The sequence below is a fragment of the Natrix helvetica genome, assembly GCF_964273705.1.
Source record: "Natrix helvetica genome assembly, chromosome: 1".
Taxonomy (NCBI): Eukaryota; Metazoa; Chordata; class Lepidosauria; order Squamata; family Natricidae; genus Natrix; species Natrix helvetica.
The window spans coordinates 102,827,002-102,848,774 of record NC_138548.1 but is presented as its reverse complement, the minus strand read 5'-3'; the positions used below and the strand labels follow the sequence as shown (position 1 = coordinate 102,848,774).

At 42.0% G+C, this 21,773-nt stretch overlaps 1 protein-coding gene across 1 annotated transcript in view; it reads left to right on the top strand.

Moving 5' to 3' along the window:
- Window positions 1-12,243, top strand: part of CTR9 (CTR9 homolog, Paf1/RNA polymerase II complex component) — a 32,524-nt gene extending 20,281 nt beyond the window's left edge. The window contains exons 20-25 of the mRNA XM_081950710.1: window positions 515-650; window positions 1,284-1,430; window positions 4,738-4,892; window positions 5,459-5,555; window positions 7,787-7,899; window positions 11,238-12,243. Of these exons, the coding sequence (XP_081806836.1) occupies window positions 515-650; window positions 1,284-1,430; window positions 4,738-4,892; window positions 5,459-5,555; window positions 7,787-7,899; window positions 11,238-11,646 (1,057 nt within the window). The 3' untranslated portion in view covers window positions 11,647-12,243. The remainder of the gene's footprint in view (window positions 1-514; window positions 651-1,283; window positions 1,431-4,737; window positions 4,893-5,458; window positions 5,556-7,786; window positions 7,900-11,237) is intronic.
- Window positions 12,244-21,773: the final 9,530 nt, after the last annotated feature.

The window sequence follows — 21,773 nt, the reverse complement described above, 5'->3', positions numbered from 1 at the left end:
TTACAGACATTTAAGGTTAGCTATGTACATCTGTATCTTTAACCCACAAGGGAAGGAGAGTCAACTTATAGTTAGGAGATAATGTTGACTAGCCGTACGTGTAAGCTATATTTCTCTAAAGATTCTCTTTAATGAAGAAAAGCTGCCTTTGTCTTTTGGGAAATTGGGAAAATCAGATATTTATCATGTACTGGCGCTCAAGGCAATGTAACCCAATTAGTTGGATAAATAATTGATCTTTTCTAGGGTAGAACAAGTTGAGGTGCCAGGCTATTGCTTTAAAAAGTGATTTGATTGTTTAGAGATAAAAAATCTTCTAGGAAATTTAGCAGTGAATTCCCAGCTGCATTGATCTGTTTTTCTTTTAAAAAGACATATTTACTACAGTTTAGTCTCTAACTACTAGCATTCACGAGTCCGTTGTTCTTGAAAAGTTTCGATTTGGCCAGTGGCATGAAATGTGTTTTTCATAGTTATTTCTGCTTTTGTTTGCAAATTTAACCCCAACTTGTAGGCAGTGTTCAGATCTGCTGAGCCAAGCTCAGTATCACGTAGCTCGGGCTCGCAAGCAGGATGAAGAAGAGCGGGAGCTGCGAGCAAAACAAGAGCAAGAAAAAGAACTGCTGCGTCAGAAGCTGCTCAAAGAACAGGTCCTTTATTCCTTATACTGCTATATTTTTAAATTTTACGGTTTGGTTTTAAGGCCAAGTTTTAATTTTTATAAACTTGTACAGGGGTCTATTTAATCCGATCTTAATTATTTTTATTATCGATTGTATGGTTTTAATCTGGTACCTGTACACCGCCCCGAGTCCCTTCGGGGAGAGGGGGCGGTCTAGAAGTCTAATAAACTAAACTAAACTAAACTAAACTAAAACAGAGCAGCAATCACTTTCTCTGCTGAGTTAGGAGGTGTGATGCTACAACAAAATGTAATGTAGCTGTACGATGAATAAACAGGGATGTCGGCTCTGAAGATGTAAATGGATAAAATAAATTTAGAAGCAGGTTTACTTTAAGGCTGCAAATGAGGGGAATGAAACCTTAGATGCCTCATCCAGTCTGTAACCTAAAAACATCTTGCTTATTTTCACTTGTCTATTTACAGTAGTGAATTCTCTTCATATTATTTTCAGAGCATACTGTTTTAAGGCAGACCCCATGTCATTGTGGTCACAAATAAGTCTTCTTATACTTTATTTAAAAATAAATAACTACAATATTAGAATGGTGCTTTTCATAGAACTGTAATGTAACAGGTTTCCTTGCTGATACTTTTCCAGGAAGAAAAACGTCTCAGGGAAATAGAAGAACAGAAGAAACTTTTGGAACAGAGAGCACAATATGTGGAGAAGACTAAGAATATTCTCATGTTCACAGGAGAAGTTGAAGGCTCAAAAGAGAAAAAGCGTGGTAGTGGAGCTGGCCGGGTAAATAAAAATAGAGTTTTTAAAAATGATTGTTTTATGGCCATGTATTATTAAAACTCTCTTGTCAGTTTAGAACAGGGGTGTCCAAACTTGGGAACTTTAAGACTTGTGGACTTCAACTCCCAGAATTCCCCAGCCAGCATGGCTGGCTGGGGAATTCTGGGAGTTGAAGTCCACAAGTCTTAAAAGTTCCCAAGTTTGGACACCCCTGGTTTAGAACTTTCAATTGAATGAAATGGTTCATCAAAGGGCAACCGTTTTTCAATTAAGTACCTCAGCAGGGCAAACTTAAAAGAATGCATTAAAATCTAGGACCCATCGCTCCTATGTCATGGAAACTTCAAAGGCCTGCACACCAGTTGTATTCGCAAAATTGTGGCTGCTGACACACACAGTTAACCGCGGTCACATGATTGTGATTTTCAACTAATCTTTCCTGAAGCCTGTAGGTTGTGTGTACAAAGGAAGATGGGAGGGGCATATTCCCATGTCTTTCCTGTCTCCCTCTGGTCGCTTCACCCAATTGGCTGATGGCAAGGCCTGACTACTGACTGGAAATTGGCTGGTTCGGAACCAAAGGCAAAAACTGAAATCTCTCTTAAGAGTGGTGGATGGTCAGGGAAGGACAAGGGAGTAATTCAGATCCTGTCCTATCCTGTTCATGTTGGAGGCACAGTTTCAGTCATTTCTGGTTTGAAAGTATTAGCCAGTGACATCACCATTGCCTAGGGTGATGTATCCATGAAGGAGCTGTAGCGAGTGATGGAAGCTCACGCCTACCACACAGCAGCACTCAGGCCTCGAACCTGGGCTTGCTAACTTCCAAACCCAGCATCCTAAACATGTGAGCTGCCATGCTCCAAGAGTAATTTGAATGCCTGCTGCCAAGTGAGGGTGCTAATGGTCGATGGGTAAGCTCTTTTTCTCCCTGGAGGGAGGGAGTCTTTGGGGACACATCAGGAAAGGGAAGACAGGTACGGTTTTCCTTGTCCATAGTTCCCTTTGTTTCTCTTGCTCTCAGCAGAGTAGCAGGCAGTTCCATAGGTCAACCAAGGAGAAGGGGGCTTCACCAGAGCTCTGCTGAGGGCTGTGAGGGAAGAGGAAACAGTGCCAGCCTATATTATATATGGAAAGAAGAATGATTCAAGGGGTCGATGAGTTTAGTAGTATAAATCTATAGACAGCAAATGCTGAATTTAATCAGATCAAAAAAAGTATTCACATAAGAGACATTTAGACCAGTTTTGTATTGATTTTGATATGCAAACATTTCTTTTTAAGCCTTAATTTTAAGTGCAAAAGAGGCATTTTTTAAAAAGAAAGAAAGTAACAATCTTGTCTATTTTGGCTCTTTGGTTCTTCTACACCTCTGTTTAATGACCGACAAAGTTTTTTGTCATTGATTATCTCTTTTATTTCCATTGAATCATTTGAAAGATCATCTTCAAGTATTCTGTCTGTCATTCAACAAACTTTTCATTGTCTGTTTTCATTGTTCTCTATTAACTTTTATGGTTTTCTTGGTTCCTCATCATGGTATTAGCAAGTTCTGGTTCTACTTACTTAACTAGATTTTCTCTTTTTCTGTAATATATTGTTTGCCTATATACATACAGTATATGTATTTCTTTTGTTTTAACAAAATTTCCCGTTCTTGGCCTTTTCTCTGCTTTAGAATTTTTTCGTACAGTTATTTCTAGGATCCAACTGAGTCCTCCTTTAGTCCTTCTTACCCATTTTAATTAAAATCAAATAGATTTTGTGAGAAATCTGTTCTCAGTTGCAAACCCACTCCCCTCATTTTCACCCTTAGGCCTTTCAACGTTAGAAAATCCTGGCCGAATTCAGCTTTATGGTTTATGTGATGAGATCATTTAAACCCCTTATATTTTATCTTGGTTTCAAGCAAAAAAGCTGTCTCCCATGAAATAAAATTTTCTAATATAGTCTATGATCGAATCCTCTCTTAACTTTATCTTTTCATAATTATGTTAGAAGATCTGTACCAAACAGTGAGGCTCTAATCAAGATGACTGATCCAATTAAAAAACCCAACAAATATAAAGATTTACAGAGAGCTATGAGAAGATGGACTTGTGATATAGCTGATTGATGGTTGAAATCTGCTGATTTCTTTCCCTAAAATCAAATCCTTTTACACTCAGAATTTTCAGACTGCCAGCATCTCTTCTGATTCATCCAACATCTCTGGAGTCTTGGCTGATCCTAAATCTTTAGCTTCTGTCTCATGCTGATTATCTGTCTCATGGGTCTTTCTGACAATAATCAGACATATTATTGTCAAATCAAAACTCTTCTTAAGGCGTTTCTCATTGATCAACTACCTCTCCAAGCATCTACTGCATCCAAATAATACAATGTGTCTTTTCTGCTCTCTCAAAATGATACATCATGTTGTTTGCCTCCTTGATAAACATGTTAAGAAAGCCCTAATCCCTTAACTATGTCTGTGTGAATGTTTGCCAGTTCTTTTCCATTCATATCAATTCATTTCTTTTAATTGCTATTAAAGTGGTAATCAAAATGAGCATTAAGATCAGATCTCTGAGAGAATAGGAGAAAGTAAGCTGAGGTTTTGCAGCATTAATTTACATTTTATAATAATTGCTCAAAACATACTTCATTTTAATGTTGCATTAGTATAATCCAGTATTGTGTGATCTTATCATTTGATTTCCTGTGTTCATAATCTCTACATGTTCAGATGCTCACATTATATTTTCCGATAGCTTTCTATGTCAAATTATTGGTGTCTTCATCTGCTTTATTCCATTTGATTATCACATAATTTACTTGATTGGTTGTATTCTATGCCTGTTGATCTTTTTTTGGGAATCTGTTAAAATAAGTCTTTACAACATTTCTAAGAAAAGCAGCAACACTAGTCTAGATTCCATAGTTCTCTACATTTGATTTTAGTATTCTAATATTTTATGTTTTTCATTTTGTTTTTCCGTCACTTTTAATTTTGAGGTGCTCTTAGTTACAAATGACTGACAGGGCTTAGTGTTAGTTAGCAAAAGTAGCATTAGAAGATTAAAGACCAATTCTACTCTACCATTCTTTTTTTTTCAGTTTGTGATTTGTGTTAATCTATGTTTGCATAATATGAATCCTAAGAATAACATTCTGAAAGGAAGGATTAAAAAACCCCGTAAATTAAGTGTGAAATTTTCTAACTGTATTCTTTTAAACTAGAGGATAACTCACTTCCAAAATGCTTGAGTAAACAGAGGATTTTCATCTAAAAATAACAATGCATTGTGGCTTATGATTTTTGTGACAGCGTTCCAGAAAAACTGGAGAATTTGATGAATTTGTCAATGATGACAGCGACGAAGATCTTCCAGTATCCAGAAAGAAAAAGAGGAGGAAGGGCAGTGGCAGTGAACAAGATGGCGAAGAAGAGGACGGAGAGAAGAAAAAGAAGAAGCGCCGAAGGTGAAATTCTTTGGAGGGAAAGGAGGGTGTACACAGTGAATTTGATCATTCACATTGGGAAGTTTGATTCCTTTTTTTCCATTACTGCTCAAACCTGCTTTGCTGCCTGATTATGCACTGCATAAAACTCAGAAAAGAGCAGTTTTTGATAGTGGGGAAATAAAGAAGCCTTGAGGTGTACTTGATGTGTAGCCATGGCATCTGAACTGCAATTTTTGGCATTATTATGAACTGGTGCTTACAAGTGTCTTTTTTTTTGCTATTTTAGATGTGTAAATACCAGTTTTTAATTGCTGTTTTATGTTTTTAAAATTATTTGAAATCATTACAAGAATTAGATCTGCAGTGAGCTTTTTTTTTTAAAAAACGAGATCAATCAAATGATGCTCATTATGTTTGTCTATATTGTTAAGTAATTTTAATGTAAAGTTCTGGAACTATTAATGGAAAATGTTTACGTAAGAAAAAGCAAAGAATTGGTAGGAGTTTTTTTCTCTGTAGAGATCTGATCAGGACACAGTGTTTATAGAACTTTGTTGATTATTTGGATATGTGTTTTTCTCAAGACCTCAAAAAGGAGATGGTGATACTGATGATGATGAAAACGAGACAGCACCCAGACAGAAGAAGCGCCGCCCAGCCAAAACTGAGAAGAGAAGAATGGTGAGATTTATAACTATTTCATTAAGTGGTATTTGAGTATAATTAAAAATCTTTAGTTTAAGGTTGCATGGCGGAATGTCCTAGAAAGCATTGCAAGTACCCATCCTCGCTTGCACGTAGCATTGCTTTTCTTATTTCTGTTTGAACTAAATTGAAGACTTGGAAGCATCTTAGCATGGACCTTAGCTAGAGGTCCCCACCTTTTCCGGGCTAATAAACATAATTTGTAGCGTTGTAAGGACATGTTACAAAAGAGCTGATGAGAGGAAGAGGCTTGCCCATTCATGAAATGGCTCCAGTGGGAGATGTAATGCAGTTCTAAAAGACTGATTTCCTAAAATGGAGTCTGCAACACCCTTGAGCCTCTTTGCTTATCTTTATCTGATAGGTTGACATGCTTTCTTTCAGCGCACTTGCATCCTCAATCATTTGTACTTTCTAATCAAGGTTCAGGACTCTTTAGAAATTCTTCTTCTTCCATGTCTAGATCAAATTTAAACTGACAGAATGAAGCCACCTTCTTGGCTTTGTCATTGGCCAAAACTAAGTCATTAATAGTACATGCTTCTGGTAGTAGCCAACATACTAGCAGGTGGGCCAGGCTCTGTGTCTCTCCATATTCACATAAGCGTGTTGTTATCCACTAAGAGCCTCCACTTGAGATTATTGGTTTTACATTAAGGCACTACAACCTTCAACCTATTCAGGGTCCTTCACATAGCATAAGGGAGGTCAGATCCTTTAGCCATATCTTTCTTTAATGTTACGTTCCTTGCTCGATGGCCTCCTTCCGCCATCTTTTCATTAATTTAAATTAAATTAACGTAGTTCATTTAATTTAAATTAATTAATTTAGAAATGAAGACTATACAGCAAACTTCGAGTATCTCTGTTGATGTACCTACACAATCTGAAGCCGTGGGAGGAGCAAGGCCTAAGAGATTTCCTACTGATATGAGGGCTATGTTTCAGAAGCTTCAAACTAAGCTTGACGATGGTCAGGCTGCGGACCTGGAATGTTAATGGACTCAATTCCCCACAAAAAAGAAGAAAGGTTTTCTATTATTTGAAATAGCATAAAAATGATGTAATTTGCCTGTAGATTTATGAAAGTTAAGGCTTTATGGATTAAAATATGGTGGATAATGCAGAAGAAGATTCTTAAAAGAAAAATTAAATTTGCTCCCCAATTTTTTCTATTGGGCATAGTACCTGACTGCACTGTTGCTGAAATTAAATTAATATTGTATATGATTACAGCAGCTAGACTGCTGGTAGCACAATATTGGAAGAAAGCAGAATTATGCTCTATAGAAGAATGGATACTTAAGGTAGCAAATCTTGCCGAAATGGATAAAATTTCTGTATATCTAAAAGATCACTCTTACGATAAGTATATTATAGATTGGTATCCCTGGATTGATTTTGTAAAATTAAGGTACGGTTCAAAGGAAGTGTCTATGGGATTTGGTTGAGAAATGTTTCATAAATATGTAGTAATGGTTTTGGAAAGGAGGTTATGATGGTTTTTCTCCTTTTTTGTCTTTTTTGTATTATCCTGTTCTTATTCTGATATATGCATATTATTATTGGGATATTTGTTTTTCAGATTTGCTGGTAACTGTGCTTCTGTCTCTATCTGGGAAGTCAGGGGTTGGGTTAGGGAGGGTTAGGGTGGGGAAACGGGGTGGGTGGGTGGGGGGAGGGGGAGGGGAGGGAGAAAATGTTTAAAAAAATTTTTTTTGTTTTGTGTAAAACTTTTCAATAAAAAAAGAAAAAAAAGAAAAAAAGAAAAAGAAATGAAGATGTGGAAAATTGGAGCTTATTTCTTCCAGGATAACAGCTTTTGGTTCTTGTTCTGTTTTTAATTTGAAACATTTTTAATACAAAAAGTCGAATGGAGGTGGTAGCTAGGTAGGTGTAGGAGATATTCATGTGTATCCTGGCATCTCCAGGCTCACAGCATATATAATAACCTCCTTTGTTACGACAGAGTATAGCAATTTCTTGAAAGTTTGAATGGTTTTTCTCCATAGTTTTTTAGTTCAATCTTTAGCAATTGGAAATTACTTTTATATCCTAGACCTATGGGATTGGGTGCAATTTAATAAGTCGTTTTATTTTTCCATCACAAGCTTCTGTAATAGGAATATTTAATAGTTTATTTTATTAAAGAACTGAAAGTCAATTTTCTTTATAAGCTCTATCCCTTTCCCCCCCCCTATCTGCAGTCCAAGCCAGAACGCTTGCCTCTTTCAATGAAGGGAAAAATCAAATCTAAAGCCATCATTTCATCAAGCGATGACTCATCTGATGAAGATAAACTCAAAATTGCTGATGATGGGTATGTATACATTGGAAGTAATAGTGATTGATTTATTCTGATAAAAATGGAGTCACAGTTAACATGTATTTTCTTCTCCATTTCAAAATTGTGAAAAATGCATACACCCTAGTCCAGTGATGGCGAACCTTTTTTTGCCCCCGTGCCATAAGTGGGGGGAGCGCAGGGGGGTCGAGTGCGGGCGTGCCGCACCCATAATGCAACGCGCGACCCCCCCCCAGTGCGCATGCGCGCACAACGCGCGACCCCCCCCCATTTTTACATGTTTTTTTTTTGCCCTTCCCAGGCTCCAGGGGCTTTATAGGAGCCTGGGGAGGGCGAAAAGAGCCTCCCCGACCCCCCCGAAGGCCCTCCGGAGGCTGACAAGCTAGGACACAAATACACACAGGCACGAAGTCTATAATATGCATAATTCAGAATCCCCGGACGTTTACATTTCCACGACAGTAGTTCTTGAACCACCCAGCTGAGCAGACACGCATACATAAAACGAGCGTGAAAGTCGCTGGGCAAAACCTGGTGAGATTCTCTCAGTTTGGGATCTCCGCTCTCATCTCTTTCCCCTCCCCACGCCGCTCTGTCGTCTGCATTTCCCTCTCGTTTTATATCCCTTCCCAACGCCACTCGCGTTTCAACGCGCGCCCCAATTCCACGCGCGGGCGCGAATGTGAACCAGCGCACACGCACACACCGAGTCAGACACAGGCTGAGCGGGCAAACCTGCGGCCGCCAGCCAGGCTGTCAGTCCCTTTAAGAGTGGTGCCTCTGACATCATGGCCAGCTGCAGTGAGCCGGGCTGGATGCTGCTAAACTGGGGATGATTGTGAATTCTCCTCGCGCCCCTCGTCAGTTCCCAGCCAAGCGGATCCCGTGATCCAGCGGGATCTGGTAGAGGGGGCGCCTTGTGCTTTCCATCCTGGGTGTGTGTGTATGTGTGTGTGTGTGTATGTAGGTCCGTGAGCAGGCGCGCGTGTGTGTGTGTGTGCGCCTATGTGTGCGCGAAAAAGCGGGGGAACCGAGTCGGACGGTCCCTGAAGCCTTCGGAACGCTTAAAACAACCCGCCGAGCAACCCGGAAGTGACTTCCGGGTTGCTCGGAGCGTGGTTTTAAGCGCTCCGAAGGCGTCAGGGAAGCCTCGGACGGTCCCTGAAGCCTTCGGAACGCTTAAAACGACCTTCCGAGCAACCCGGAAGTGACTTCCGGGTTGCTCGGAGCGTGGTTTTAAGCGCTCCGAAGGCGTCAGGGAAGCCTCGGACGGTCCCTGAAGCCTTCGGAACGCTTAAAACGACCCGCCGAACAACCCGGAAGTGACCTCCGGATTGCTCGGAGCGTGGTTTTAAGCGTTCCGAAGGCTTCAGGGACGGTCCCTGAAGCCTCCGGGGGGGGCGGGGGAGGCTCTTTTCGCCCTCCCCAGGCTCCTATAAAGCCTCTGGAGCCTGGGGAAGGCGAAAAATAACTTTTAAAAATGGTGAACTCAGCTGGCCAGCGCGCGCATGCGCGCTGGCCAGCTGACAGGGCAGCGCCTCGCGTGCCCTGACAAATGGCTCCGCGTGCCACTTGTGGCACGCGTGCCATAGGTTCGCCATCACGGCCCTAGTCTATCCTAAATAACTTCTAATTGAAGGATAATAGAACTAAATTATGAACGATTAAGAAACTTTTTCAAAATCCAGGTAAACCAAGTGACTCTTCATTATGTTTCCTCTTGATATAGTGTTTTATATTTTTCATGAAAAACACAATATCTATTAGTATTTCCTATGTCTTCATGGGAACAGGTAGTCCTTGATTAACAGCTGCTCTGTTTAGTGACTGTTCAAACCTATGCTGACAATTAGGTTTACAATCAGTCCTCGGCATCCTCCACAAGCATTCGTCAACTGGCAGTCATTTACGATGGTTGTAGTGTCCCACAGTCATGTGATTGCCATTGTATTTATTCATATCCCCTTGTTTTAAAAAAAACAAATAACTCAAGATAGCAAACATATCCAATACACCTTCCTCCTCCTATTTTCCTCACAACAACACCCTATGAGATGGTTGGACCGAGTGAGTGTGATTGGCCCAAAGTCACCCAGCTGGCTTTTATGGTTAAGGCGGGAATTGAACTCAGAATCTCCTACTTTCTAGCCTGGTGCTTTTACCACTAGACCAAACTGCAACCTTCACAGCTGGCTTCCAACAAGCAAAGTCAATAGGGAAGCTGGCAGGAATTCATAATAATGTGATGTTGCACTTAAAGATTGCAGGAAATTTGCTTAATGACTGCAGCAGAGCTGATGTCATAAGTTGGGCACAATCACATGATGTTTCGCTTAGCGTTCATGTCACTTAATGGAGTTGGCAATCCCAATTGTGGTCATTGAGAGAGGATTACCTGTAATAAATTGGTAACATTTAATACTTCTTCGTTTGGAATCCCCCAATTTAGACCTAAAGGAGTATTAGGCTAAGGAAGGAAATTTAAGGAGATACAGCTTCTGTTTGGCCTTCGTGCTCAATGTAATTAATCCTGATTCGGTGCATGGGGATAATTCTGGATCTATGTGGAAAACGCACCAAAAGCACTAATGAAGTGCAAAACATTTTGATTCAAGTCATCTGAAGTAAGAAATACCTTGTTTCAAATGGGAAGCAGCTGATTTGCACTCCAAAAATAACCGTTTAGAACATTGGGGAAGTGTTTTGAGCTAATATTCTGTCTCAAGATCAGAAGTGATCTTTCATATTGCAGGTGGCTTTATTCAGAATATTTCAGTAACATCTAAAGTGCAATTATGCATAATTAAATTTCCTGAAAATGTATAAACGTGGTTAATGAGTACTTTCTTTCCTGGCTACAAAATTAGATGAAAAGGTATAAGCTGACATCTCAAAAACTGTAGAGCAGTGATGGCGAACTTTTTCGGCACTGGTTGCCCAAACAGCAACATGCATGTGCACCTACCGGAGCCTCAGAAACCAGAATACCATGCATGCGCACCGGCCAGCTGGTCTTTGGGTTTCTAGGGCTCTGGCACCCGCGAAGATCAGCTGGCCGGCACGTATGAGTGCGCTGAAAACCAGAAGAGCAGCTGGCGATGGCGCACATGTCCACAGAGAGGGCTCTGCAAGCCATAGGTTCGCCGTCACGGCTATAGAGATAACAGCTTAAGGACAGTCTCAGTACACCAAGAATAAATGATCACAAATGATATTTCATTGAACTTTCTTGGCGTAAGATCAATTATGCTGGACAAAATTAAAATAACTCCCAAGAACTTGAAGTATTTCTCATACAGCTTAATGTTTTGCTTCAGAGGTTTTTCATGTTATTTTTCTCTTTGCTTGAACAGCAATGCCAGGAACAGCAACAGTGACTCAGATGATGCCGAGCAGCGTCGTAACAAAAATGTTGTGTCTGACAGCGATTTGGACCACAGTAACAAGTCTGGCAGCGAGGGAGGCAGTCCCAGGCGATCCAGTGCCCGCCCTTCAGATGAAGACTCAGACAGTGATGGTTCCGTGAGAAAGAGAAGACGGTCTGATTCGGAGCAGTCAGATAATGAGTCTGTGCAGTCAAGGAGAAGTCAATCTGCTGGTTCTGAGAACGAATCTCGCCCAGCTTCCCGCAGTGCTGAGTCAGAGAGAGAGTCAGAGAGAGTCTCTGACAATGAGGGCTCGGCTAATGAGTCTGAGCCAGAGGCTTCCAACAACGAGGCTTCCGAACGAGGTTCATATCGTGGATCTGATGATAGCGATTAAATGTCAGCTGCACCCTGGTTCTTATAAACTCTTTTGTAAATACATATCCCTCTGAGCCTAATGAGAAGGATAGACAACTGTCATTTAATATCTCAACATTGATTTTAAAACTTGCATAGCTATGCTTTAGGAACAGAGTCTTGAAACTTTTCCTACAACATTTTTCTACTGAACTACCCATTCACTAGAGTCTAGTGTTCCTTTAGCATATGTGAGCTACTCAAGTACCACATTTGGCAATAAGTAAGCTGCATACTTACGTTCTGTAGGCCTCCTAGAGTTGCCCTATTGGGAAGATGGGTGGCATATAAATGTAATAGATAAAATAGGGTGTTGAAAAGTTTATTTTGTTGAAATGTACATATGATCTGAAGATGAACCAAATGGTCAAAATGGTAACGTGGCATCCAGTTATGCTCGCTTGAACCACCTGAAACAAATGCCTTGAAGCCCTCTGATTTGGGTGGAAGATTGTAGCTCGTCCTGCCTTGCCTGGTCTTGCTCGATGTAAAGAATGGGTCTACAAGCTGTCATTCTGGCTAGCAAGCTCTTTTTGTTATGTACATACCTCTTGTAGTAAAATTCTAAATTTTGAAATGTTTTTTTTTCTAATTTGAAAATTGCTACAGGTACATAAATAAATTATAGCTTTGTAATGTGGCCGAATTGCAATATTGTACAAGAGCCCTCCTGGAATAAAATGATCTGCTTGTGGCATGTAATAGTCATTATCATCTGTTCAGAGTGGCCCACTTTATTACGGCTTTTGACAATTCTGTTTTCTGAAATAAATCCTTTTGAGTTCAGTATTAGCATTTTGGTAGAGGATTGCATTATGGTAATCCTGGAAAGTTGGATTTGGGCATCTGCGGGATTTAATTTCAAATTTTAAATTACCTAAATTACTTTTTCAGTATTCCTCGACTGCCCATTTCCAGTCCATTTCCCTATGTCAGAAGTACAAAAAGTGCATATGGGCAGATAACACTCAACTACAACTCCCATCATTTCCTATTAGGAACTATTGACTTGTATTTAACTTTATTTGGTCAAGTGTGATTCGACACACAAGGAATTTGTGGTACAAAAGGACTCAGTGTACATGCAAAGCAATAGAATAGTAATCATAGTAATAGAGTGAAGAAGATAATATGGATAAATAATAATGCCACAACCATACTATATGGGTAAAGATTCTCAGTCATCCAGGTCATGGTTGTCCCAAAGATGCTTTTTCAAGAAAAAAGTCCATTTGCCTTTTGAAAAAGCACCTTTGGGATAGAGATTAGACAGCACTGTAAGAATTAGATGTTCAGCAGAGTGATAGAAGGCGGGAGGGGGGGGGGACCCATCACTGTGTTTAATTGTTTTGGCATGCAATGGCCTATATGGCAGCATCTTGAAAGTAGGTGTTGAAACTGTTTATGTCCAGGATGTGAAGGGTCTGCAGATACCTTTTCAGCCCTTCTGACCTGTGCAATACATAAGTCTTCTCCTATTCTGCTAGGAGTGCTAAAAGCTGTAGTTCAGTACAAGTAGTCCTCAAGTTATGACCATAATTATTGGTCATAATTGTGATCAACTATTATGACAGTTGTCTTGACAGTCATAAATTAGATCACCCATGTGACTGACCTGATTTTACAACCTTTTTTGCAGTGGTCATTTAGCAAACTGCTAAAGGTTTGCTATGGGCTGATTTTGCTGATAGCGGTGAGGAGGAGGCAACTGTTGAAACTTCAAATCCAAGTCATAAGTAACCCTCTACAACTGTTACTAAGCAACTGGTTGTAAGTCAAGGATTACCTGTATCATGTAGAAGGTTGCAATTATTTCTGTTCAAACTCCAGGTGCCAAGAACAATATTTAATAGAAACAGCAAAGCCGCGTAATGTCTGCTGTCTTGATTAGTAGCCTGTATGATTTGATTTGTAATTTGGAAACACGGTAGAAATGATAACAGACCAGTTTTTGATATTGCTTATCTTACACGAAGAAAGAAAAACCTGTCATGTAGCATTCTTGTACTTTCACTCTTCAATCGTTTTAAGGAGCCCTAAAAGAAGTAATTTTCATTTGTTGTTAGCAATGGTAAACCAGAAATATGGGAATGATTTGATCAAATGAACTAAGCGATAAAGAAATGGGTAAACGCAATGTAAAAATTGACATAATAGTATTACTTGGTTCACAATTTCCGATAATGTGATGACTCTGATATGATATATTCTGGCTATTCTCTGCAGAGAGTTTGGCACCTGATATTTATAAGGATGTTGTAAGATTAAAAAATCATGATTGGCCATGCCAAATATGGCTGTTGGGAATTGTGGTTCAGCAAAATCTGTTGAGTAGGAACTTTTTCATTCTCATTCCATAAAGTTAACCTACAAAGCAAATTATACCAAAGTCCACCAACAGAAAAGGAGAGGCTGTGACAAGTTGAGCATTATAAGGAATGAAAAAGTTATTGTTGAAATTTTTGCCACTTCATTTTTTCCTTCAAAACGTTTCGCTTCTCATCTAAGAAGCTTGGTTGAGAAGCTTGGATGAAGTAAAGAAGGTTCTTGGAGATGAAAAGCAAAATATTTTCAAGGAAAAAAACCTCAAGAAAGTCCACTTGCCTTTTGGAAAAGCACCTTCGGGCTCTTTCACGTAACTTTTTCTTGTTCTAGTTCAAAGTCTTCATTCTTTGGGAGTGAGTTATTTTTGCTTAGGAAAAGCTGCCAAGGGCTACATTGATCGACTTTCCCCACCTTCACCTCTTGCCAGCTTCAGCTTCCCGTGTTTCTCTGCTAACACAGTCAACACAACCATTGACTGTGTTAGCAGAGAATTAAGGAATTGGAAGTTAACATTACAATTGTTGGGGATTAGTTCTTGAATAGAACAGGAACTTCCATGAAGCAGCAATTTTTTAGGCTGCAAAGTAGACAAGGGCACATGCTATCAAAATGAATTTGATGCTATTTAAATTAACAGTGCTGTCCATATACGTTTTCTGTCTAATGCAATGCATTTTCAAATAAAATTCAGTTATTCTGGAATCGGCTCCATTAAAATTGGCAGATTAAGATGGGTTGCTCAAGGGGCATATGGAATGCATGTTTCAGAGGTGCTTGTGTGCGTGCATGCTCCCTTTTTGGCACTCGGTGCTGAAAAGGTTTGGCACCACTGTTCTATGCTATTATTTACACATATCCTTTTGATGCTGCTGCATTAGCCCAGTTTCATGCTGTGAAATGGGGCAAACAGCCCATGTGAGAGAAAGGCCACACTATGTTATTCCTTCATGCAACTATTAAGTTTAATTTATCCTGCTAATGCAAAGTATCTGGCCCGTGGAGTGGTGGGATGAAAAGCAGCTACCAACTTGTAAAGTAGTGCTTCAAAAACAGCCTTTCAGATGTTTTTCACAGCCAGGTGATCCAGGGCTGGTGAGTGAGTAGGGAAAGGGCTGCTTTTAAAGTAGCGCTTTAAAAGTGGGTGGGTGGGGGACATGTCTCCATGTCTCCTAGCTTTTTCAAAATCATCTGAAGTTGACTAACACTAATTCAAATGCAACCGCCGTATAATGCCTGAAGGAGAATTCACCCACTGCTTTGATTCTTCCCATATATAAAGTACATCCACCAAATTGGTTGCTGAACAATTTTGGTAGGTACTCGTGTGTATATACACATGCACAAGTGTGGCAAAAAGAAAATCAGTTTGTGAGTTCTCCTCCAGGCTTAAAAGATCTTTAGCCTTGTAATCCCAAATAAGCAGGCCAACACTTCCCATTGAATTAGTATATTTATGTTGGTTTAAATTGTTCTTCATTTTAAATGTATTATTTCATGGGTTTTTTGTGCACTACAAATGAAGATATGTGCAGTGTTCATAGAAATTCGTTCATGTTTTTTTCAAACTATAGTCCGGCCCCCAACAGTCTGAGGTACCATTATCCCTCCTTAATTCACCATTGGAGGCTTTGTGTGTGTGTGTGTGTGTGTGTGTGTGTGTGTGTGTGTGTGTGTGTGTGTATGTGTGTTGATTCTCGCCTTCTTTCGCCTGCTTCCAATGTCTCTCAATGCCCATCTTGGGGGTTTTAGTTGCAGTCTTAATTGGTGCAGTTCTCAGTCTGGTTTATTGTGTGGTCATCTGAAACATATGATTAGGAGTTATTTTGAAGAAAATCCTGTTTGTTTTATTCTTTTTCTAATGGCCTATTTTAAGGAGCCTGAAGCTGCTGTTGTAATGAAGTTAGGCAAATGACAAGAAAAAGTACACTTTTTTTCCTTGGGGGGGGGGGTGTTAAGTAAATAGATTTCTTGGGTTGAGCAAGTATAGCAAGGACCACCTAGCCACGCCCACCTAGTCACATGACCACCCAGCCGGTTTGGCCCCCCAACAGTGTGAGGGACTGTGAATTGCCCCCCTGGATTAAACTTTTTTTAAAAAAATTTTAACTTGTTTTTATATTCTTATTAAACATTTATGACATGACTGCATTTGGGATGAATAAAAAAGAAAATATGCCTTTTTAATACTGTGATAATAATGATTATGAAATAAATGCACAAATACAGTATCATCCAATCTGATTGACATCCAATTGACTCCAATTGGTTTACAAGTCAAAAACATAAATGAACCCATCATAAATTCCCTTTTTTGAATCCTAACCACCACAATTCTCATGGAAAATATAATTTCTCCTGAAAACAGAAAGGTCAGAGTGCTCTCCTCAACACCTTCTGAAGAGCCCATCGTGAGGCCAACTTAACCACAGAAGACAGGCTGTTCCAAGATATCACGGTCATTCTTGAGAAGGATAGCCTCTGGGCCCCTTTCATAGAAGGGAGTCTTAAGCATTACAGGATGGGCTGGTTCTATTCAGGAGAGAGTTCTTCATAGTCTTGTTGCCACTTCCTTGGCTCAAATGTTTATTTCCCTAAGATGGCATGGCTATCACGCGAGGCCAGGAAAGGGCACATCAGAATAATAGAGTTGGAGGACTTCTAGTCCAACCCCATACTCAAGCAGGAGAACCTATACCATTTCATACAAGTGGTTGTCCAATCTCTTCTTTAAAATTTCCAGGGTTGAAGGTAAGTTGTTCCACTTCTGGAGGCAAGTCGTTCCTAATTTGCTGGGAACTGTCCTCCACAGCAATTTAGGAGATACTTCATAGTCATGTAGAAAAAACTAGGCCCCTGGCTTCTGCAGAGGCATAAGCCAGTGTAACGCTTGATTGGCGCATTTCATAGTGCTTGTCAGTGCTTCTGTGAGCATTTTAAGCATCCTTTGAAAGAGCATGAATCCTGTGCTGTATAGAAGATTGATTTAAGCTGGAACAAAGCTGTTGAGTGGCGTGCAGTTAGTTCTTTCACCAATATGTTCATTAGAAGTTTATTTGCTGTTTCTTCTGACAAAAGTACTTCTTCTGACATATGTATGTACCATATTTATTTATTAATCGCATTTATATTCCATCTCATGGAAGGTGACTCTGGGTGGCATACAACAAGCCAATGAAACATTATATCTAAAACATATAATAATCACTGGAAAAGTTTTAAAACTATAAAAGCAAAACAGGAAAAGAAAATAATAGATACTGGGACTATTAATAATAGTGGAGTCACTGCATCAGTGTATCTGTCCTCCTGGATTCTCAGGCCTGCTGGCATAAGCAGGTTTTAAGGCACTTTTGAGAGATTGGGAGTAATGAGACTGACCTCATTTCTGAAGTGAGAACCCACAATGTGGGTGCCACAGCAGAAAAGGCCCACAAAATGTAGCTACCTAGACAATGGAACTCCTAATTAAGACTAAGATTAAGATCACTTTTATTGTCATTTTTGACTGTGAGCACACTGGCACAAATTAAAAATGAAATTCTGTTGCCTGCTCACAAAAGAAAGTATATATCTACTCATACATAACACACATAATCACTGTCCATTTTAAATACATAGCAGAAAGAGGAAATTTGTGAGTTCATATGGAACAAAACTGTGACTGAATCTAGATCAGGGGTGTCAAAATGACAATAAAAGTGATCTTAATCTTAGTCAACCCAGAGACTGGATCAGGCCTGCAGGGTGCTTAGATCTGGCCCATGGGGCTGCCCTGGAAACAGCCAAGGACCAGCCCACGGTGCTTCTGCCAGCGAAAACGGAGTTCGGAAGGCTGCATGTGCCCCTCCCCGAAGCTCTGTTTTCACTGACGGTGGATTGCAGGAGCCTGTCAGAACCAGAAGCAGAACTCACGAGTGCTGTGTGTGGCCCCCTGAACTCTGTTTTCTTTGGCAGAAGGTTGCAGGAGGCTGTTGCAGCTGAAAATTGAGCTTGGGAGCCCATTTTCGCTGGCAGAGCACTCGGGCCACCACAGGCACCCCAACACAAGTGATGCTGAGCTGGCCATGCCCATCCCAGACCTCCAAAGTCAAACATAACTCTGATGCAGCCCTCAATGAAATTGAGTTTGACACCCCTGATCTACATATTCTCCTTCTAATACCACAAAGCCTCCTCTCAGAAGGTAACAAGAAAAACAGGTCATGAAGAGGATATGTAGCATCCCCGACAATCCTGTGGACCCTGCTCAAGCATCGGTTATATGCTACAGTATGTCCTGGATAGAGGGAAGTGAACTATCAATAATCTTTTCTGCCATCCTCGCCACTCTCTGCACTGTCTTCCTGTCCCAAAGCAGTAATGCTTCCAACCAGACAGTAATGCAATATAACAGGATGCTCTTGATCGTCCCTCTATGGCAAGTGGTAAGGACAAAGGAAGATGGATGTACTTTTCTCATGTGACACAGAAAATGCAAGCCCTGGTGTAATGTAGCCATACTCCTACTTTTATTAGTGGCTGTGGCTTCCGGCCCCCCGGTTCAACCAGGTGCTTCCATCTCTGGCCATTGGGGGCGTGCAACTAGCCCCCATGGAACAGGTGCGCAATTTGGGCGTCCTCCTGGATGCCCGGCTGTCCATGGATGACCATGTAACAGCCGTGGCAAGGGGGGCGTTCCATCAGGTCCGCCTGATGCGCCAATTGCGCCCCTTATTGGACCGGGATGCCCTACACACAGTCACCCATGCGCTAGTGACGTCTCGCCTGGACTACTGCAATGCTCTCTACATGGGGCTTCCCTTGAGATGCACTCGGAGACTACAGTTGGTCCAGAACGCGGCCGCGCGGGTGATTATGGGGAGGACTAGATACTCCCCTGTAACACCTCTCCTGCGCGAGCTGCACTGGCTTCCTGTGGTCTTCCGAGTGCGTTTCAAGGTTTTGATTATGATCTTTAAAGCGCTTCATGGCTCAGGACCTAGTTACATGCAGGATCGCATCCTGCCCCACACATCCCTACGACCAATTCGCTCACACAGAGAGGGACTTCTCCGGGTGCCGTCCACCAAACAGTGTCGGGGGGCGACACCCAGGAGCAGAGCCTTCTCTGTGATGGGCCCAGCCCTGTGGAATGACCTCCCCCGTGACATCAGGATTATTTCCGATCTCCGCTCCTTCCGTGTACAGTTGAAGACCCACCTTTTTCAACTATCTGGCCTGGCTCAACCGTAATTTTTTCGTTTTCCCCGACTGTTTGTTAAATTTTTATTGTATATTGGGTTTTATTATTGGGGTATGTAAATGGTTTTAATTGTCTAAATGTTGTAATTTATTACCTCCTCCGTACATGTATGTCTTCGTATATATGTATGTTTATGTGTTTGTACACATGTGTTATGTTTTATATGTCTTTAGTGTACGCCGCCCCGAGTCCTGCTTGGAAAGGGAGCGGCTAATAAATTCAATATTATTATTATTATTATTATTATTATTATTATTATTATTATTATTATTATTATTATTATTATTACTTCCATGAACTTGTGCATAAGGAAAGTTGATCCTACCTGAACGTTCTTCTCAGCGTGGTGCAGGAGGGTCCAGGAGTGGGTTGTTCAATCCTTATTTGCCCAAGACACTGAGTCAGAATTTAAGCCACGCCTCCAGCTTCCTCTGCTGATATCCAATTCCGACGAGGTGAAGCTCCAACTAGAGAAACGAAATAAGAACAGGCCCTGCCCGCAGCATTAGTAACCCCCGGGGACCTGGACCTAACCAAAAAACAACTAGGGTGGGACCTGGACCATCCTGCGCCACTCTGAGAAGAATGTTCAGGCAGGACCAATGTTCCTTCTCCAGCTGATGGCGCAGGAGGGTCCAGGAGTGGACATACCAAAGCGGCAGTCCTAGGGCGGTAACTCACTGGTTCGTGGTACCCGAGGGCGCATGTACTCCTTGCAGCACCCTACACCCAAATGATGCCTCCGCAGATGCGAACGCATCCAATCTATAGTGCTTAATAAAAGGTGAGGGGGAAACCCATGTTGCAACTCTACAAACATCCTCGATTGGAGCCTGAGTGTTCCACGCAGCCATGGTGGCCGCACACCTAGTTGAATGAGCCATTATCCCCTGGGGCACTGGCTTGCCCTTTGCCTCATAAGCTCTGGCAATACAAGCTCACAACCAGCGTCCAATAATAGAAGAGGACACCCTTGAACCCATGGCAGAAGGCTGGAAGGAGACAAACAATGCCTCTGTTTTTCTGCGGGGCGGCGTTCTCCGTATGTAAATATGGAGGGCCCTCTGCACATCCTGCTTGTGCCAGGATTTCTCCTGTCTATGAGAGAGGTTGGGACAGAAGTCCGGCAAAATTAACTCCTGAGCCCTATGAAAATAGGAGTTTATCTTTGGGATAAAGGCGGGATCAAGCCTCAGAACCACTGTGTTAGGCTGGAAAATACAAAGGTTCTCCCTGACAGAGAGGGCACCTAACTCTGAAATCCTCCTAGCTGATGTGATGGTGACCAGGAAAACCACCTTTAATTTGAGGAACTGCAAGGACACAGTCCTCAGCGGTTGAAAAGGAGAATCCACTAGGGCCAGGAGGACCATGGACAAATCCCAAGAGGGGAACCTGTGAACTACCGGGGGCCAAAGATTTGCTGCCCCCCGTAGAAACCTCTTCACCACCAGATGACGGCCCAGGCTATCCCGGCCGTCCAAGACCAGGACAGTCGACAGGGCCGAGACTTGTCTCCGAAGTGTGTTGTGGGCTAACCCCCTATCGAGCCCATCCTGAAGGAAGGCCAGGATATTCAGGAGCGAGGAATGTTTGGGGTCCACATGTGCCTTACGGCACCAAGTACAAAAGGTGGACCACGTGGTGTTATAAATCCTGGTTGTGACTGGGTGTCTGGACGCCACGATGGTTCATATCACCCGTGAGGAGAACCTTGCCTCTCTCAGGATCTCCCTCTCAAACACCAGGTGGTCAACTGGAGCCATTGAGGCTCTGGATGGACCAGGACCCCCTGGCGTAGGGATATCTTATCCTGCAGGATTCTCCAGGGTTTGGTAATGGACAGACCTAACAGGTTCGTGAACCAAGGCCTGCATGGCCAGTATGGGCGACCATGATTACCTCCGCCTCTTCCTTCACTATCTTTCCCAACACCCCTGGAATCAGTGGGAGGGCGGAGTGCATAAAGCCGACCCGGGGGCACCCTGCTGCTTAGCGCACTGCTCCCCTCCGCTCCCCGAGTTGGGAACCACGTGAAAAACCTGGGGAGCTGGGCATTTTCCGGAGACTCAAAGAGGTCTACCACTGGCCGTCCGAATCTCCTGCAGATCTCCTCAAACAGACCCTGGAGGGCTACACCATGTGCAATGGCTCGATGAATAAGAGATTGAATGTTATTAACTCCTCAAAATCACCAATATCCTGACTAGGCCCAGGCCTGGGTGCCAGCTGGTGCCTATGCCCCGGGTCAGGAACAGGCATAATGTGTGTAGGCAGATGGTACTCGCCTTCCTCGTCCTCCACCTTCGAGAGTGGGGGTGAGATAGAACTGGCCCTTGGATCCAGAGATCCTTGAAGGGGAAGGGGATGGAGAAAGTGGAGCCACCCTCAGATGGGGGTGTGTGGACCTTACAGAGGGCAAAGGGGCCTTATCTCTGTCTCCCTGTTTGGCCTTCTCCACATTCCCTGTACCCCCTTGTCTGGAGGAAGCTTGCTTCACCAGTGGAGGAGGATCCTGTGGGGAAACCTTTCTCTTCTTG